The sequence below is a fragment of the Xenopus laevis genome, chromosome 9_10S (genome assembly GCF_017654675.1).
Source record: "Xenopus laevis strain J_2021 chromosome 9_10S, Xenopus_laevis_v10.1, whole genome shotgun sequence".
In the NCBI taxonomy this organism is placed as follows: domain Eukaryota; kingdom Metazoa; phylum Chordata; class Amphibia; order Anura; family Pipidae; genus Xenopus; species Xenopus laevis.
In genome coordinates this window covers 94,137,740-94,154,659 of record NC_054388.1, presented here as the reverse complement: position 1 = coordinate 94,154,659, position 16,920 = coordinate 94,137,740, and the positions used below count along the sequence as shown (strand labels likewise).

The window sequence follows — 16,920 nt, the reverse complement described above, 5'->3', positions numbered from 1 at the left end:
TGCTGGGACATAGCCAATATACTAACAGGCATAGAGGACAGTTCACTAGTGAATGAGACGTCGCTAGCGCAGTTCTGTGCCCTTTCATCAGGTGCATTTTTCAATCAGGCTAACGATTGTTACACCGCAAATTCAGTAAAGTGAGAATTTTACATTTCATGACCCCTTTCACCAGAGTTTACTTCGCCAGGTTAGTCCTGCCGAACTGATATGATGAACATACATCCTCCTCAATCTTATGTCCGTTTTTTCATATTTTAAAGTGGGCTTTATATTTAAAAGTTGTGACTGTTAAAAATGTTTGTTTTTAAAAATGTTTTAACCATTTGAGGGGCATGCCACATTTGTTTTAGGGTGGGCTCATGTCAATATAGGTTCTCTTTTGTCTTTAATTTGCTTCCTTGGACATTTTTAATAAATGGCCACTTCGAGAAACTTCCCCAACATCACTAATAAAGACGTATATATGACCTATATGTACCCGCCCTATTCAATAAGCGTAAGTGTACTAAGGACGTTTCCCTAGGCAGAAATGAACATTAGCGAAAGTTTGCTATGAAATGCTCGCGCTGACAAATTTACGATAGCAAAACTTCGTCAGTGTTCGGCTGCCGAGGCGCAACTTTGCATTTTAGTGAAATTGCGCAGAGGTAGAAAATTTGCACCTGGCGAAGTGGGGCAAAGTGTGGAGAAGCTTCACAGGCGAAAATTCGCCCTTTCGTGAATTTGCCCTTATGTGTCCCCTTCTCTGCTTTCTAAAGTACCGTATATACTCGAGTATAAGACTAGTTTTTCAGCCCCCAAAATATGCTGAAAAACTCTACCTCGGCTTATACTCGGGTCTAGCACAAAAAAACGGTCGCCGGCGCCTAAGAATAGTCACCAGCGCCTAAGAATAGTCTCCAAGAATATTCGCCGGCGTCCAAGAATGGTCGCCAGCACCCAAAAACTAGACGCCGACACCTCCAATGGGAGCAGAAACCCTCCATTTTTTTATTGAAACTTACCAGAAGCTGCTGCATTTCTCACCCTAGGCTTATACTAGAGTCAATAAGATTTCCCAGTTTTTGGAGGTAAAATTAGATACCTCGGCTTATACTCGGGACGGCTTATACTCGAGTATATACGGTAACCAGGAAAGCACTCTGCCATTTACATTATAGAATGCCAGCCAATGCCCACCTGATAGGGAACTGCAGCATTTCCTTCCATGTAAAATCCAAGGTTTTGATTGGCTACCCACATACCACTGTGCTTCTACTGAATGACCCTACAAGGAAAACATCTGCAAAGGGTCAGTGGGAAGAACCAATGCAGGTATTGTTTTTAAAAATAAGAATTTGTGGCTTATTTGCCAACCTGCAGCAAACGGCACCACCTCTAGGGTAGCTGGGTGGCTTCCCTTCTTTTTAAATATATACTGGTGGATTTATAAGATGTGGCACTTCTATAAACTATTAACTAGCCCAGGTTCATTATGATGCAGGTCAGTCACTTTAGTGTTAGGGATAATAACATCTCTTCAATAAATAATCTAGGAATAAGTATGAGATAATAATTCAGTAAAATGGAGTCAAGTGCAGAGCAGATGTATTCATAGGCCAGAAAAGCAATACACATCCGCCCATGTTTTTTTCTTTACAAGACATGACAGTTTTCTAATTCAACCCTTGCATAGGGACTCCTAGGAAAATATAATTGTGAATATAACATTTCAGACATGTTAACCGATTCATAGAGTGTTTCAGGCTTGATTATGGATTGTAGGTGTATAAAAAGTTGGCGTGCCAATTTCCTGTACTGTATTTTTATGTTTTCCATGATAGTTTTATTTACTTGGCAGTAAATAAATGAGCATGAAAAATTGCTTTCACCGTCACCATAGACTACCCATAACTTGGCTTATCCTAACCCTTAAATAATTTCAGGATGCATCTTTTTCTTCTGCAATTCAATCATAATTGTGCTATATGCCAGGGCCAGAACTATGGGTAGGTATCTGAGCCCCCTGCCTTGGACACAAGTGGGGAGGGCACACAATATGCATAAATGGCCATGTTTAATGTGTGAACCACAGGGTATCAAATGTCTTCAAGACCAAAAGATTTTTTTATATCTATCATTTATTTTATATTTAAATTTTGAAATCTGACATGGGGACAGACATATTGTCTGTTTCCCAGGTGCCCCTAGTCATGTGACTTGAGCTCCTATAAACTTCAGTCGCTCTTTACTGCTGAACTGTAAATTGGAGTTATATCACTCCCCTCCCTTCCCCCAAGCAGCCCATTAGCAGAACAATGGGAAGGTAACTAGATAACATCTCCCTGGTAGCTATAAGTGCATGGACACACAAAACCGGCATGGTAACGGCACAGTTTTTAAAAAGACCGACCACCACGTAAATACGCTAAACCTATTGGCTCATTGCGTAAGCTTGAAAATGCACTACCGGAATTGCGCACTTGAATTAGCATATTTATGCGCCGTCAGTCTTTTGAAAAACCGCGCCGTTACTACGTCATAAAAACGCATTTGTGTCCATGCCCTTAGAACAGCACTCAATCGTAAAAATCCATGTCCCACTGAGACTCCTTCAGTTACATTGAGTAGGAGAAAAAACAGCCTGCCTGTAAGCAGTTCCATTTTGAAGTGCTGGCTCCTTCTGAAAGCACATGACCAGGCAAAATTACCTGAGATGGCTGCCTACACACCAATATTATAACTTGTTATAGGAATGAAATTTTACATGGTAGAGTGAATTATTTGCAGTGTAAACAGTGTAATTTAGAAATAAAAACGACATCATAAAAATCATGACAGAATCCCTTTAACGCTAGTTCTAGCCCTTCCTACAGTCCTGTTGTGTGCCTGCTTTAGGAGAACACGAATGCATAGGCAATGTTGCACAAGATAATGCCCTTAGGAGCTGTTCAATTGGAAAGCAATAAATGTATAATTTAAATGAATGTCCTGTCAAGTGCTTTGCAGTGCCTAGGGGATAGCCTGCACATTAACAATGATATAATGATATTCCAGCTGCAGTGGTTAGAGCTGTAACACTGCCTCACAGCATGCAAATGGCTGAATGGAAACACTGCTCTTACCTCAATCTGCACATCATCCCAGGGGTCCAAATTGACAGACTTCACTCTGCTGATCTGAGGGATGTTGCGATGGATTCCAGAACAGCTTAAGCACACGAACAACCCCAGCGTGTATGATGCCCAGTCTGGATCTGCAACACAAGGGTGGAATATCCGCTTAATTCCCAGGTCAGGATAATTGCTACATACAGACAGGGGTCTCCAACCTTTTTTTACCAATGAGCCATACTTAGATGTAAAAAGAGTTGGGGAGCAACGCAAGCATGAAAAAAGTTCCTGTGGGTGCCAAATATGGGCTGTGATTGGCTATTTGGTAGCCTCTGTGTGGACTGACACTCTACAGGAGGTTGTGTTTGGCAATACACCTGGTTTTTAAGCAACTGCCTCCAAGCCTGGAATTCAAAAATAAGCACCTGCTTTGGGGCCACTGGGAGCAACATGTTGCTCACATACCACTGGTTGGGCTTGTGAGCAACATAAAGCAGTAAGTTGGGTATTCAAATAAACATCTGCTTATTCTGCTTCTTGTTGCCCAATTCGACCCCAGCAGGCCCGAATTTGTGGAGAGGCCACCAAGGCCCAGGCATAGGGAGGCAGGATTTTTAATTTGTTAGTTTGTTTAATTTGTTAACTTTGTTAATTTTTTAATTTGTACTTATTGGTGTAAAGCTGGCCATAGATGTTGAGATTTTCAAAAGATACATCATCATCGTAATACCACGATTATCTCGGAACGATCGTACGAATTGTCGATCAACTAAAAAAAGACCAATCTGCCAGGAAAACAAAGTGGAGCTGCCTGCTTGGCCCTGCAAACATAGATAGATTGCACTGGGACCGACAAAGATTTTTTGACCTGGCCGATCAATTTCCTGACAGATGTCGGACGAAAAATCGTAAGATGTTCGATCGTGAGAAGTAAAAACAGCAGCCTGCCAGAAAGCATTGCTCTCCTAAAGTCCAGGCACAAGTCACATGACTGGGGGCAGCTGGGAAACTGACAAAATGTCTAGCCCCATTTCAGATTTCAAAATTGAATATAAAAAAATCTGTTTGCTCTTTTGAGAAATGGATTTCAGTGCAGAATTCTGCTGGAGTAGCACTATTAACTGATACGTTTTGAAAAAAAAAAACATGTTTTCCCATGACAGGATCCCTTTAAACCTTAATAATATGCTGGAGAATGCTGGGAATTGCAGAGCAACACTGCTATGGTACTTTATATCTCATTAAGGCTATAATTTACCCTAGAGTTCTGTAGCTAGTTGGTAGGATCAGAAAGTCCTAAAAAGCCCTGATTTAGAAACACAATGTATGCCCAGGCATATGATACATTAGTACATGAACTAGAGTCGAGCAAATGTCACTATATATTTAGCTTTATAAAATAAATACACAATTGTGTTCTACCCACACCTGGTACAAAACAATGCTCTAAGGACAAAATAATATTATTTATTTGATTTTTTTTCTAGTTTTCTTCTGTTATACGCAAGCAAAGAAATTGCTGGTTGAATTTGTACCTAGGGAACCAAGTTTTTAATGTTTCTCACTCAATGGCAGATGAAGCAGCATGGGAACATGAATACTGAGTTAAAAGCATTGCCCGCTGAGCTGTATGTGAAATCAGAGCCAAGCATGTATCTGAGATGGGAAATTATGAAACCTGCCTTCGTTGAAGATCCTTGACTTGCAGCTTCAGCCTGAGGAAAAATCATGGCAGTCAGGGAAGTGCAATGCTTCAAGGGCCTTCAGCTTTCCCAAGCCATGAAAAAAGGATGGAAGGGTCGTTACTCCACACTCAAGAAATAAATAAAAGGGCTGCAAATGGTTCATATATTTGTATAAAATGTTGGTTACCGTCCCATAACCCCTGTTTAACCAAAGCCATGTAGACACTTAAACTATAGTGACCTATATCTGTATAATGTGAAAAATAAATGTTTCAACCTTGGTCCCATCCCACATTCATTGCATCGTTATTCAGTAGATGTCTGTGACCGGTTATCCAGAATGCTCAGGACTTGGGGTTTTCCGGACAACTGATCTATCTGTAATTTGGATTGTCTACTAGAAAATCATGTAAACATTAAATAAACACAACAGGCTGGTTTTGCTTCCAATTAATTATATCTTAGTTTAGGTCAAGTAGAAAGCTACTGTTTTATTATAACTGAGAAAAAGGAGATCTTTTTTTAAAAATTGAATTATTTGGATAAAATGGAAGCTTTCTGGTTAACATGGTTTCTGGATAAAGGATCCTATACCTTTTCTGTATGTGTAAAACCAAAAGCAAGCTGTTCCTTCAACAAATTGTGTTTAGAAAGTTTACAGATGAACCACACACATTAGTGCCGATGTATAAGGCTGTGTAACAAGACTTTGGGGTCACCTAAATGCAATAAATAGGCTGGACTTTACGTGGCCATGAATTGTCTATTTACATTCTGTTTTCATACACAGCATTATAAAAAGGACCCTTAATTAACATGGCCTGCCCTTTCACTGTACAGTCCTATATATATGACTACTATATATGACAGTTTAGTGATGCCTTTAGAGAATGATACGTGTGTGTTAGAATTATATAATCATAATGTGGCCACTGCTATAGATTATAGATTAGAATAAGGACATTAGAAAATCACTCTGGAATTTCAAGACTGATCAAAGTGCTTGGCCTTATAGTTATGGAATGAGCTGATATCCTCAATTTGTTTACAAATGCATGCTTTATTCCCTATGTATTTAAAAGGGAAAAAAAAACATGTAATTAAAGGCTGTATGTGACTATCCCTTAAGGACTGTTTTCTTGGTCTATGTCCATGTCCAAGGCTTTGAAGAACTGGCAGAAATTCATATTTGATCCAATTCTTTAAAAAAATAAATACCAGAATTCAAATGCCCTTAGCTTGTAGCTCCTGTATAATACAGCCAGATAACTCTGCATCGCAATATCAAAATCTAGTGTATTATATTGCCTGTGTTTCAGGTCGATGCACATCAATTGCCCTTTTAATATCACATAAATGACTCCACTCTCGGCTGTGACTCCAATTATCTTGGTAATACATCAACTTGAATTGGCAATTCATAGAAACAAGGAATGGATTTGCAAAGCTGATTATGCTTTGTATGGCTTTTCATGCTAAGTAAAACCATTAGGCATATGGCACAAAGGCCTATCAGCTTTGATGTTAATGGGCTGCCATCTTTTCTCAAATAAATTCCGTTGTCCCCGTTATCTTTCCCAATACAAACACTGGAATCAAGCATTTTGTTTTACGGTTTTAAGGCATTTTAATACTTGTAATACCTGCTAGGCTTTCCCAATCAATTTGTTTTGAAGACATCAATTTGCAGAACAGTAATATAGAGGGTGTAGTGTTTTCTAAATCTGCTATTGCTTAGTTTAGATATACAGGTATAGGACCTGTTATCAAGAATCTTATGGATCTGGGGGGTTCTGGATAACGAGTCTTATTGTAATTTGGATCTACATAAGTTAGAGCAGGGGTCCCCAACCTTTTTTTTACCCGTGAGCCACATTCAAATGTAAAAAGAGTTAGAGAGCAACACAAGCATAAAATAGTCCCTTGGAGTGCCAAATAAGGGCTGTGATTGGCTATTTGGTTGCCCCTATGTGGACTGGCAGCCTACAAGAGGCTCTACTTGGCACTATACTTAGTTTTTACGCAATTAAAACTTGCTTCCTAGCCTGGAATTCAAAAATAAGCATCTGCTCTGAGGACACAGAGAGCAACATCCAAGGGGTTGGAGAGCAACATGTTGCTTGCAAGCTACTGGTTGGGGACCACTGAGTTAGAGGAACAGGAACAGCAAAACATGAAAGGGTTTTAAAGTAATGACAATATAATGTAGTGTGGCCCTGCACTGGTACAACTGGTGTATTTGCTTCAGAAACTCAACTATAGTTTATATAAACAAGCTGCTGTGTAGCCATGGGGGCAGCCATTCAAAGCTGAAAAAGGAGAAAAGGCACAGGATACACAGCAGATAACAGATAAGCTCTGTAGTATACAATGGGATTCTTCAGAATGTATCTGTTTCTGCTGCTGCTGACTTTTTCATATAAGGAAAATTTATGAAAATGTATTGATAAGTAGAGGGGAGGGGAAGTCAGTGCGGATTTTGTTGAAGTCATTTTCAGAAAATAGAAAGAACTTTTCGGATTTTGTTAATTAACCCCCAAAAAGTGTAATTCAATTATATTCAGGACAAATTTAATGCATAATATGCAGCTTAAACTGACACAAACTGTATTAGAACAAATGTAAACTTAACCATGCAGACCTATTCTAATTCAATTAGAGAGTCAGCTCAGCTGGGTTTGGGTATTTGGGCTGCTACATTACAGCAGTACAGTAAAGCAGGGTTAACTGTCCCTTTAATGAAGTTTCAGTGAGAGGATCTGATGAATGAAATTGTGGCAAAGCAAAGTCACAGGCAGCAAGGGCTCCAAAGACAGATCCCTGGGATGATTGATGTGTCAGGATTTGCAGTAATCAATTCATTATGTCAGTATTACGGCTTTATCAAGAGAGAGCTAGTATGCTATGAGCTATGATGGAGTCCATTCAGAAAATACACAGATCCGTCTCCAGTAAATGCAAGTAATTGTCTGGCAGACATAAAAGTCAATAATGTTTAGGAAATAAAAGTGATGCATGGATAGCAGCAGAATGTGAAAAAAATCTCCAATGCTAACGTTCATCAAGAGGAGCGAGACGTTTGTGACACAAGGCTTGGGAGACAAATTGCTAAAACCACTATCTGCGTCAGAAGGATAAATCAAGTGGTTAAGCAACTATCAAGTGGCAAATTCAATATTCAGTGTAAGAATCGACTTTTGTCCTCAAACAACATTCAACTGCCTGCCTTCATATCCACCCTTCCTACCCACCATGCTTCTCCCTCCCAGTATCCCCAGTTCAGAATAAACTCAATAGTACCATCTACTGTATTTGGTAGTCTCTCACTGATTTCCAAACACACTAATGGCTTTTGGGTCAATGATTTGGGGCTGTATCACCTGTATCATCAGAACAATTGGCATTTATGGTTTAGCACCCTATAAATCAGGCATCCTTAATTATTCCTAATGCTGTTTAAACAGTAATTCGAACAATGTGCATAGCTAATTCTGAGCAAATTTGAAACTCACGTTACAACTTAAGGTGGCCATACACGGAGAGATCCGCTCGTTTGGCGATGTCGTCCAAACGAGCAGATCTCTCGCAGATATGCCCACCTTGAGGTGGGCAATATCGAGCTGATCCGATCGTGGGTCCTAGGGCCAAACGATCGGATCCTAACGAATGGGAACGGGGGTCGGATTGCAGGACCGCATCAACAAACAGATGCGGCCGCGATCCAACGAGATTTTTTGCCCCATCCGATCGAGATCTGGCCTTTTCCATCGGGGAAGCCAGTCGGGGGGCCCCATACACGGGCCAATAAGCTGCAGACTTGGTCTGTCGGCAGCTTTTATCGGCCCATGTATGGCCACCTTTAGTCGTTCCTAAGAAATAAAGGTTGAGTGCTATGACATGTGGCACTGATTCACAAGCTGAAGCCTCGAGTAACAGGCCCAACACCTGATCCGTAGCGTAACTAGATGTTACTGGGCCCCACAGAAAATAAATTTTAGGACCCCAACATATTCACAGATTGTCCAATATATGTAGAAATTGCTTATTAATTGGGGCCTCATGGGGGCCTCCTATACCTCCTGGGCCCCCCTCCATCCGCAGGGTCTGCTTTCTCTATAGTTACACCCCTGCACCTGATTTTCAGAATGTATCTGGGAATTGGGAACAATAATTCCAGAGATGTCTGAAAACCAAATCTGGGTGATTTTTTTGGTTATGGTCAATGCACCTTACCCCATTGCTCCCACCAGGTAAATCATAAAAAATCTGAGAGGGTCTGCAAGCCATATAATATAGCACCTGATATGGGAAACAGAATGTTAATAACCACAGCTTGAAACAGTCATAAAATCCCTGCTCACTCTTTTATCAATGGAACGTAACATCAACGCAATTGTTACCCCAAAACCCAAATTGACCCGTTCAGTATCACAAAGAAGGACACCTAAAAAATGTGTTTGGTCCAGAAAATGGATGATGGAATGAAAAATGCATTCTTATTAGTGCCCTGAATTATAACAACAGTTACAGCCCGGCATGAAAACTATTTGGCCCTGGAGCAAGCAGCAAATACACATTGTTGACCAGTGTATGATTACAAATAGGTTAAAGAGCCCCTAATTGTTTAAATGCATACTTCCCAACTGTCCCATTTTTCACGGGACAGCCCCGATTTTGACATCTCAACCCGCAGTCTCGGATTGTTACTGAAATGTCCCGACCTTCTTTGATCTCCTGCACTGAACAGCCAGAAAAAGATACAAAATTTCAAAACATAATTGGCTTTTGGCAGAGAGCACAGAATAAGTGGTGGGTGCACTTAGATACATTTGTTACAATTTAAGAAGCAAAGAAACAATTGTGGATAATATTATTATCTGGATATGTTGATCCAAATTACAGGAAGATTCCTTGTCCGGAAATCCCAGCTTTCTGGATAACAGATCCCATACCTGTATTTGTGTCCTGGGAAATGCTGCTCTTTACACTGAGCATTTGATCAAAAATCCACCACTTGGTACAGAGAGCAGTGCAACCTGGTGCTCCCTAACTTTACTTTTAACGTACGCCTGAATGAAAGGACATGTAGAGGCAGGAGGGGGGATGCCTGATTTTTTTTTACGTACCCCACCACTCAGAAATGGAGGGGAAGCCATGGAGAAAGTTGCAGGTGGCAATTTGCACACAGGTATGTGTCTCCTGCTATTGCTCTATTTGTCAGCTGAACAACTGTAACTGTGGAGTTTGTGGCTACTCATCTGACATTTTGTATCCTGTCCAATGGCAGTGGCATAACTATTTTTTAGGCCCCCAAAATGTCTAGAGGTTGACTTGTTTTACCAACATTTACTGCAATTGTATATGAATTATTACAGGCTCATGGGGCCCCTCTACCTCCTTGGCCCCCCTGCAGCCGCAGGGTCTGCTTCCTCTGTAGTTACACCCCCTGATCCATACAGTAAATATTGACTGTGTATGTTTTATGCCAGCATACAGAACAAAACTGGTCTGAGTATGGCCAGTTTTAGACTAAAAAGTGGAATTTAGAACACATTGTAGATCAGCTCCCTCAGCTCAGACACAAGAAAAGTACTTTCTTTGAATAAATGCCCCGTCCTTTGTCTCAAAACATTCCGGGAACACCATTTAAAAAATCAGCCACTTGTCTCTTGCGATAATGTCACATTCCTCCAGAGTTCCGGCGGCAGATCAATCAATCACAGCCTCTGTACCGCTTGATGGTGCGTGATAGGTCAGTTTGTCGCAAGTAAAAAATCCATTTTGGAAAGGCTTGTTACACGGCAAGAGATTTGTCACTTGGGGTTTCCAGGGACAGTGATATGTCAATCAGGATAGGACTTTGCTAAGTCACAATAACAGCACGGCAAATCCGCAGTTAAGAATTTATATGAGCTTCAGCCTCTACAGCAGAGGTCCCCAAACTATAGTGCTGCCTCTTCTATGGTGAGAGTTGGAAAGAGTGCTATTTGTTCTCAAAAAGGGTGAGATTAGGAACAGACACTTAGGGGCAGATGTATGAAGGGTCGAATATCGAGGGTTAATTAACCCTCGATATTCGACTAGGAACTAAAATCGTTCGACTTCGAATATCGAAGTCGAACGATTTAGCGCAAATCCTGCGATCGAACGATCGAAGGATTATTCCTTCGATCGAATGATTAAATCCTTCGAATCGAACAATTCGAAGGATTTTAATCCAACGATCGAAGGAATATCCTTCGATCAAAAAATCTCAGGCAAGCCTATGGGGACCTTCCCCATAGGCTAACATTGACTTCGGTAGCTTTTAGCTGCCGAAGTAGGGGGTCGAAGTTTTTCTTAAAGAGACAGTACTTCGACTATCGAATGGTCGAATAGTCGAATGATTTTTAGTTTGAATCGTTCGATTCGTAGTCGTAGTCGAAGGTCGAAGTAGCCCATTCGATGGTCGAAGTAGCCCAAAAAACACTTCGAAATTCGAAGTTTTTTTAATTCGAATCCTTCACTCGAGCTTCATGAATCGGCCCCTTACTTTCTGCCTTAAATAGATCTATAACTTTGAACCAAGGGGGACCCTGACCACATGTTGGACCTTAAAAATTGTGTTGAACCGAAGACCGTTTTAGGGGCAGGGGTATGCAAGAGATCTGCTGGTCATCAGCTGAAGATCTAATGGTAAGTAACAGTTCTACCGTTTGGGCACCCTTTTTCATGGAATGTGTTTAAAGTATTCACAGTTAAAATAGGTCAACAAGGCAATGTATATGAAACGCCAGAGCTTTTGTAATAACATGCTCTAGTTCTAGTAACTCATAGCAACCAAGCAGTTGCTCTAATTTCCCTATTTCAGTCAGTAGGGGCAATGTAACCAGGAACATCAAATAAAAAAATAATTTAAAGGATAAGTAAACCTTTAAAATAAGTAAAATTGATGAGAGTACTATTCTAAGCACTTTTGTCATTTAGATTCATTATTTATTTTCTTTTTATTCCAAGATATTAAGGGATACATGTGCGGTTAATATGAATGAATTTTGTTACACCGTCGCCACCTGCTGGTCAGTTTGTGACCAGTCTGACCACCAAGTAGTCAAGGAAGTTGTCAGGAGAAAGAAAGAGGTTGCTCTGATGTTCCCTTCTTTCATTTTGTTTTTTAGGTATTAGAAGAGTGCCAAATAGGTTTACATTCCTTATTTAACCCACAAAATACTAATCAACAATATTTGCTAGGTGGTTGCCCTAGGGTATTGGTTTACTCGTGATTAATGCAGTAGGCCAAATCTGGCCACTGTTAGTAAAATAGTCTAACAGTATTTTAATAAAGTAATGCTTATGATGGCAGATGCTGCTTCCAGCAGGTGTATAAACAAAGATATGAGACACTTCCCGAGATTTGTCCCTGGAGCAAATCTAACTAGAATCCCCACGACTTTCATTTGTTTATATGATCAAATATCAGTGCATCTGCAAGGATTCCTCTGGCACTCGCAACACTCCAACAAAATTTGCCTTCTAAGGAGCAGCCGTCCAAATGGTTATGTGCTGCAACAGGCAGCTCCAAATGTCCTCAGCATAATAAAATATAGAGATATATACTGTAGGGCAGCTGAACCTAGAGCTCCTACGGCTTTGTGGGAAACAAATGAATCACCGGCTATTCCTGAACATGCAGCTTCTCTTCTGCCACGTCAGTTATAGAGAGGAGAGAATAAACCTTACAATGCTCAATTTCATATTTATCAGCAATTTACTACTGAGGAATGGATTAATGGAAGAATGATGAATGATATGGCTCGCCGTGACATTGCTAAGTCCTTTTCCTACTGCATAATCAGTTCTGACTGCTCTGCACAAAGCACAATAGATAAATTACACCAGAGATAAAAGTCACCCGGTAAACTGGTAAAAGATCTTTATCTTTGGTGCATGCGTCATCTACAGATATTTGTTTTAGTTCGGAATACAGGACAATCGAAGCCCCCTAATGACAGCTTTCTAGTTGTTATACAAAATGATGGCGAGTCCTTAAGAGGAACATTTCAAAGAGAGATTTATTCTATATATTCTAAGGCCAAAATATACCCCTTCTGTCACATTTAGGTTTTATACCCCCAACAAGTTGACATGCTCAAATCAGCTGCCAGTGATCCCCCTGCAAGTTATTTAGGAATGAGAAGAGCACTTTGCCCAAAAGTCAGTTGGCACAGTTGAGTGGAAAGACATAGGACAACCATGGCTTTTTTTTACATACATCAGGGCCTTGGGATCACAGACTTTGTGGGACAGAAGTATTTGTATAGCTAGTACTGGATCTTTAGCATGAACACCCCTGCCCCACAACTTAGGAAAATTGTACTTGAACAATAGCCGAAGAACCAAAGCTGTCCAACATTAATAAAAAGTGTTGTGTTATTATAGTAGCAATATTTCTCCCACTATCCACTATGTGTTAAAGGAGAAGGAAAGACAATAGATTAACATCAATAGTGCAAGCTAGAACACTTTATATATTCTGTAGAATGCTTTACCATACCTAAGTAAACAGCTCTAGAATCCCTCTGTTTGTTTAGGATAGAAGCTGCCATTTTAGCTTGGTGTGACATCACTTCCTGCCCGAGTCTCTCCCTGCTCACTCATAGCTCTGGGCTCAGATTACAGCAGGGAGGGGAGGAGGGAGGAAAGAGAAGGGAGGGGGAGAGGAGCAAACTGAGCATGCTCAAGCCCAAACCCTGGATGTTTAAGCTCAAAGAAGGAAGTCTGATACAGAAGCCCATGTGTACACAATAAAAGGATAGACGTGAGGTGTTTCTTTTGACAGAGGACTCAGAGCAGCATTACTTTGATGGTTTACTGGTGTATTTATATAGACCTTTCTAATAAAGCTTACTTACTTTTAACTTTTCCTTTCTTTAAGCTCAGTGCACAGTTGCCATTATTTGTACCCCCTACAGACAACTCTGTCTACATTTAGTCCACATCGTTATCATCCAAAAATACAGATCAACAAAAATATGTTCTTTCCAACAATCTATTCAGTACAATAAATCCACGTGCATCCGCATGTTTTTCTTTAATGCAATACAGTGCATTTTACTTAAATTCCTGTGTTACTGCATCTGTCACAAACCAGTGGATGGACAGATACAAAACTGGCACATGGTGATGGTTATATGCTTGTGATTTTGAGCAGTAAAATGTGGACACAAAGCGCAATTCAGTTGATTACCACCTTGCTCGGTAGAAAAGAGTGCCCCACCTATGAGGAGCAGCTATCTTGTTTTAACCAATATATCTTTCTTTTTTTACCCTCAGCCTTCATTTCCCTAAATAAATCACTAAAAGAAACAAATTCTATTTTCAGCAAATTCCTCATTTAAGCAAATCTGCATGCAGAGTGCAGTCTAACTCAGCCTTTAACCCTAATCCGCAGAATAAAATGGCCCAATGTGTACAAGTACGGAAACCAAAAAAACTGTAGCGTGATAATCACCATGGTTACAGGGATGCACCACACAAAATTGTATGCCACATAATCTGATAACAATATTATAATTCAGTCCCATCACTACTTAGTCTTATTAAAATTTGAATCTTGCAGAAGTTGAGACATTTATATAGAGAAGAGCTGGTTTTACATTAGGGATGCACCCACATCCCAGATTTGGTTCAAGATTAGGCCAGATCTGGGCTATAGGCCCCCGGTCTGTGAGTAAAAGATACTCACAGACCGAGTCAGCAGTTTATTGGCCTGTGTGTGTGGGGCCATCCGACGGGCATCCCTGATCAATATCTGGCCAAATGTTGGCCCAATGTTGATCGGGCAGGGTAAAAAAATCCTGTCGGATAACGGCCGCATCTGTTCGTGACGCGGTCCCGCGATCCCACCGCCCGTATGTCCTCCATTCTGATCCAACGTTGGGCCCTGGGGCCCAGGTTCGGATCAGCCCGATATTGCCCACCTCGATGTGGGCATATCGTGCAGAGATCCTCTAGTTTAGCAACATCAACAATGGCGGATCTCCGTGTATGGCCACCTTATCTTTAGCAAATTTCTCGAATACAAGAGCCTGGCCAAACCCTAAATAGCTGAAAAAAATCGGCACGCCAGATTATCCAGTGCAGAAGGTTTTCGGATTTGGTTCCGTACATCCCTAGAGAGCATGTATCTAGCAACACAGGCAGCACTGCCAACCCAATTCTGCCTCTGGCTCTTTCCTTGCCCTGTATCCACCTGTAACTGGCCACAGACAGACAGGTGCCAATAAACTGAAATGGCAAGCCGGTTTGCTAGTACCTGCCTCATAACACACTGCCCAAACAGTAAAAAAATACCATGCATTGGGCCACCCCACATTGTATCCTGACCAGCATTTTAAAAGACTAATATTGTCAGAGCCCATACTCCTTAATGGCCACCTTTGCACACATTCATTTTGGCAATTTCCTAAAGGCATTGGAGAGGAGATGCAGCTCAATATTTTCCATCATGACCAATAAGCCTCAACCCACCAAGACCAAATGATTATTGGCCTGAACAGTCCCCAACTGGCATACATACCCAGAGGATTGGGCAGAATGGGCCCAATTGGCATGTTTGGCCAATTTAAGACCTCTCTGGTTAAGATGGCATAGTTTTTGGTTGACTATAAATTGAAAGGTAAAGGAAAACCAACTAGATATCATCATTAAGACTGACAAATACCCAAAGGGCCAGATATTGATAATTGTCTCTAGGCAGTCCTGGCCTTGTAAGTAAGTCTAATATGACTTATCTGCTTACCCATATACCTTATAACTACCAGGTTCTTGGCATAGCATGGCAATGATGAGAGCCCTGGTTCTATTTATACCATACCAGCCTATTTTTTCCGGTGCATAACACAGGACTGTCAAGTGAAAATAAGGACCATTGGGAGCTGTGCTAAATCCAGGGAAGGCCACAGAAATTGGTTAGTCACAGACAGTTCCAAACCATGTAGACAAACGAGTTTCCAGTTCTCTATGTCACATGTCTTTTCTCATGTCTTTCCTGAACAGAGCAACATTAGAAGAGTTCTCGGTTTTTCTTCTAAAATGTTCTCCCAACTGTAACATGGTCATAAAACTGACCAGCAGGTGATGCTGTTAGTACAAAATTCAATATATCAGCAGTGTTCAGTTGGAGTTGGGCTGCCACCTCCTTTGCCCTTTACCCCTACAAATTTGTCAAACCCGCCACCACCAGCAAATATCACCCCACACGCTGTACCTTTTACTTTGTGGCCATGACTGGAAAGGGAGATGGAGATGGAGTGAAGTGCTGAAGTTCCTAGAAAGTAGCAGGTAGCGAACAGCTGCAAATACCCCTCCCCGTCTGAGTGCTGTACCTTTTACTTTGTATCCATAGTTGCAATGTAGAGGGAGATGGAGTCAAGACCCCAAAATTCCTTCCAGGCAGCGGGGAGAGTGGGCCCTGACCCAGTCCAACAATGCCTCTATAGGATATCTTATGTATAACAGAGACAATAATCATTCTCAAATGTCGGAGATCGAAAGAGAACACAACACAGATCAACACTGCAGTTTTAAAGCGATATAAACCTAATACTTGAGTTTTATCTAATGAAACAAAATATAATAATAAGCAATTATTTACTGCGCATTCATTACAAATGTTCAATGGTTGTTATTTATGAATGCAACTGTTATTGAAAGCAATCTTTCTCCCTGGCCATTCTCTACACTACTGAAACATTACAGCAGAGCTCAGTTTACAATGATGACTGTTATACAATAATGCAGGCAACGCATTGTTTAAGCTGACACTTCGGCACTAATAACAGAAACCTATCGTGATTTAGGATAAAAGCGGCATAAAACTGGAATGAGCGACAGTTGGCAGCAGGGCAATATACTCTTTGTGTGTTTGATAAAGAATAGCATACCACTAGCAGTGACCAGAGCAAGAAGGCAGAGGTATAAGGAGAATTATTTGATCATCTGGTGCAATAAATGTGATGTTCCACTTTTGTAGAATAAAGAAGTAACATAGTAGGACTGTATATTAGGCAAGCAATAAGCCTGTGGTTTGTGAAAGAGAAAAGGGTATATAAAAGCGCCCAGGTTGCGGCCTCTAATGTTACGACAGCTTCCTCTCTTTA

The 16,920-nt window shown here is 40.9% G+C and overlaps 1 protein-coding gene across 1 annotated transcript in view; it reads right to left on the bottom strand.

Moving 5' to 3' along the window:
- adap1.S (ArfGAP with dual PH domains 1 S homeolog) overlaps positions 1-16,920 on the bottom strand; it is a 92,701-nt gene that overhangs the window by 64,093 nt on the left and 11,688 nt on the right. The window contains exon 2 of the mRNA XM_041578813.1: positions 3,108-3,238. Coding sequence (XP_041434747.1) covers positions 3,108-3,238 — 131 coding nt within the window. The remainder of the gene's footprint in view (positions 1-3,107; positions 3,239-16,920) is intronic.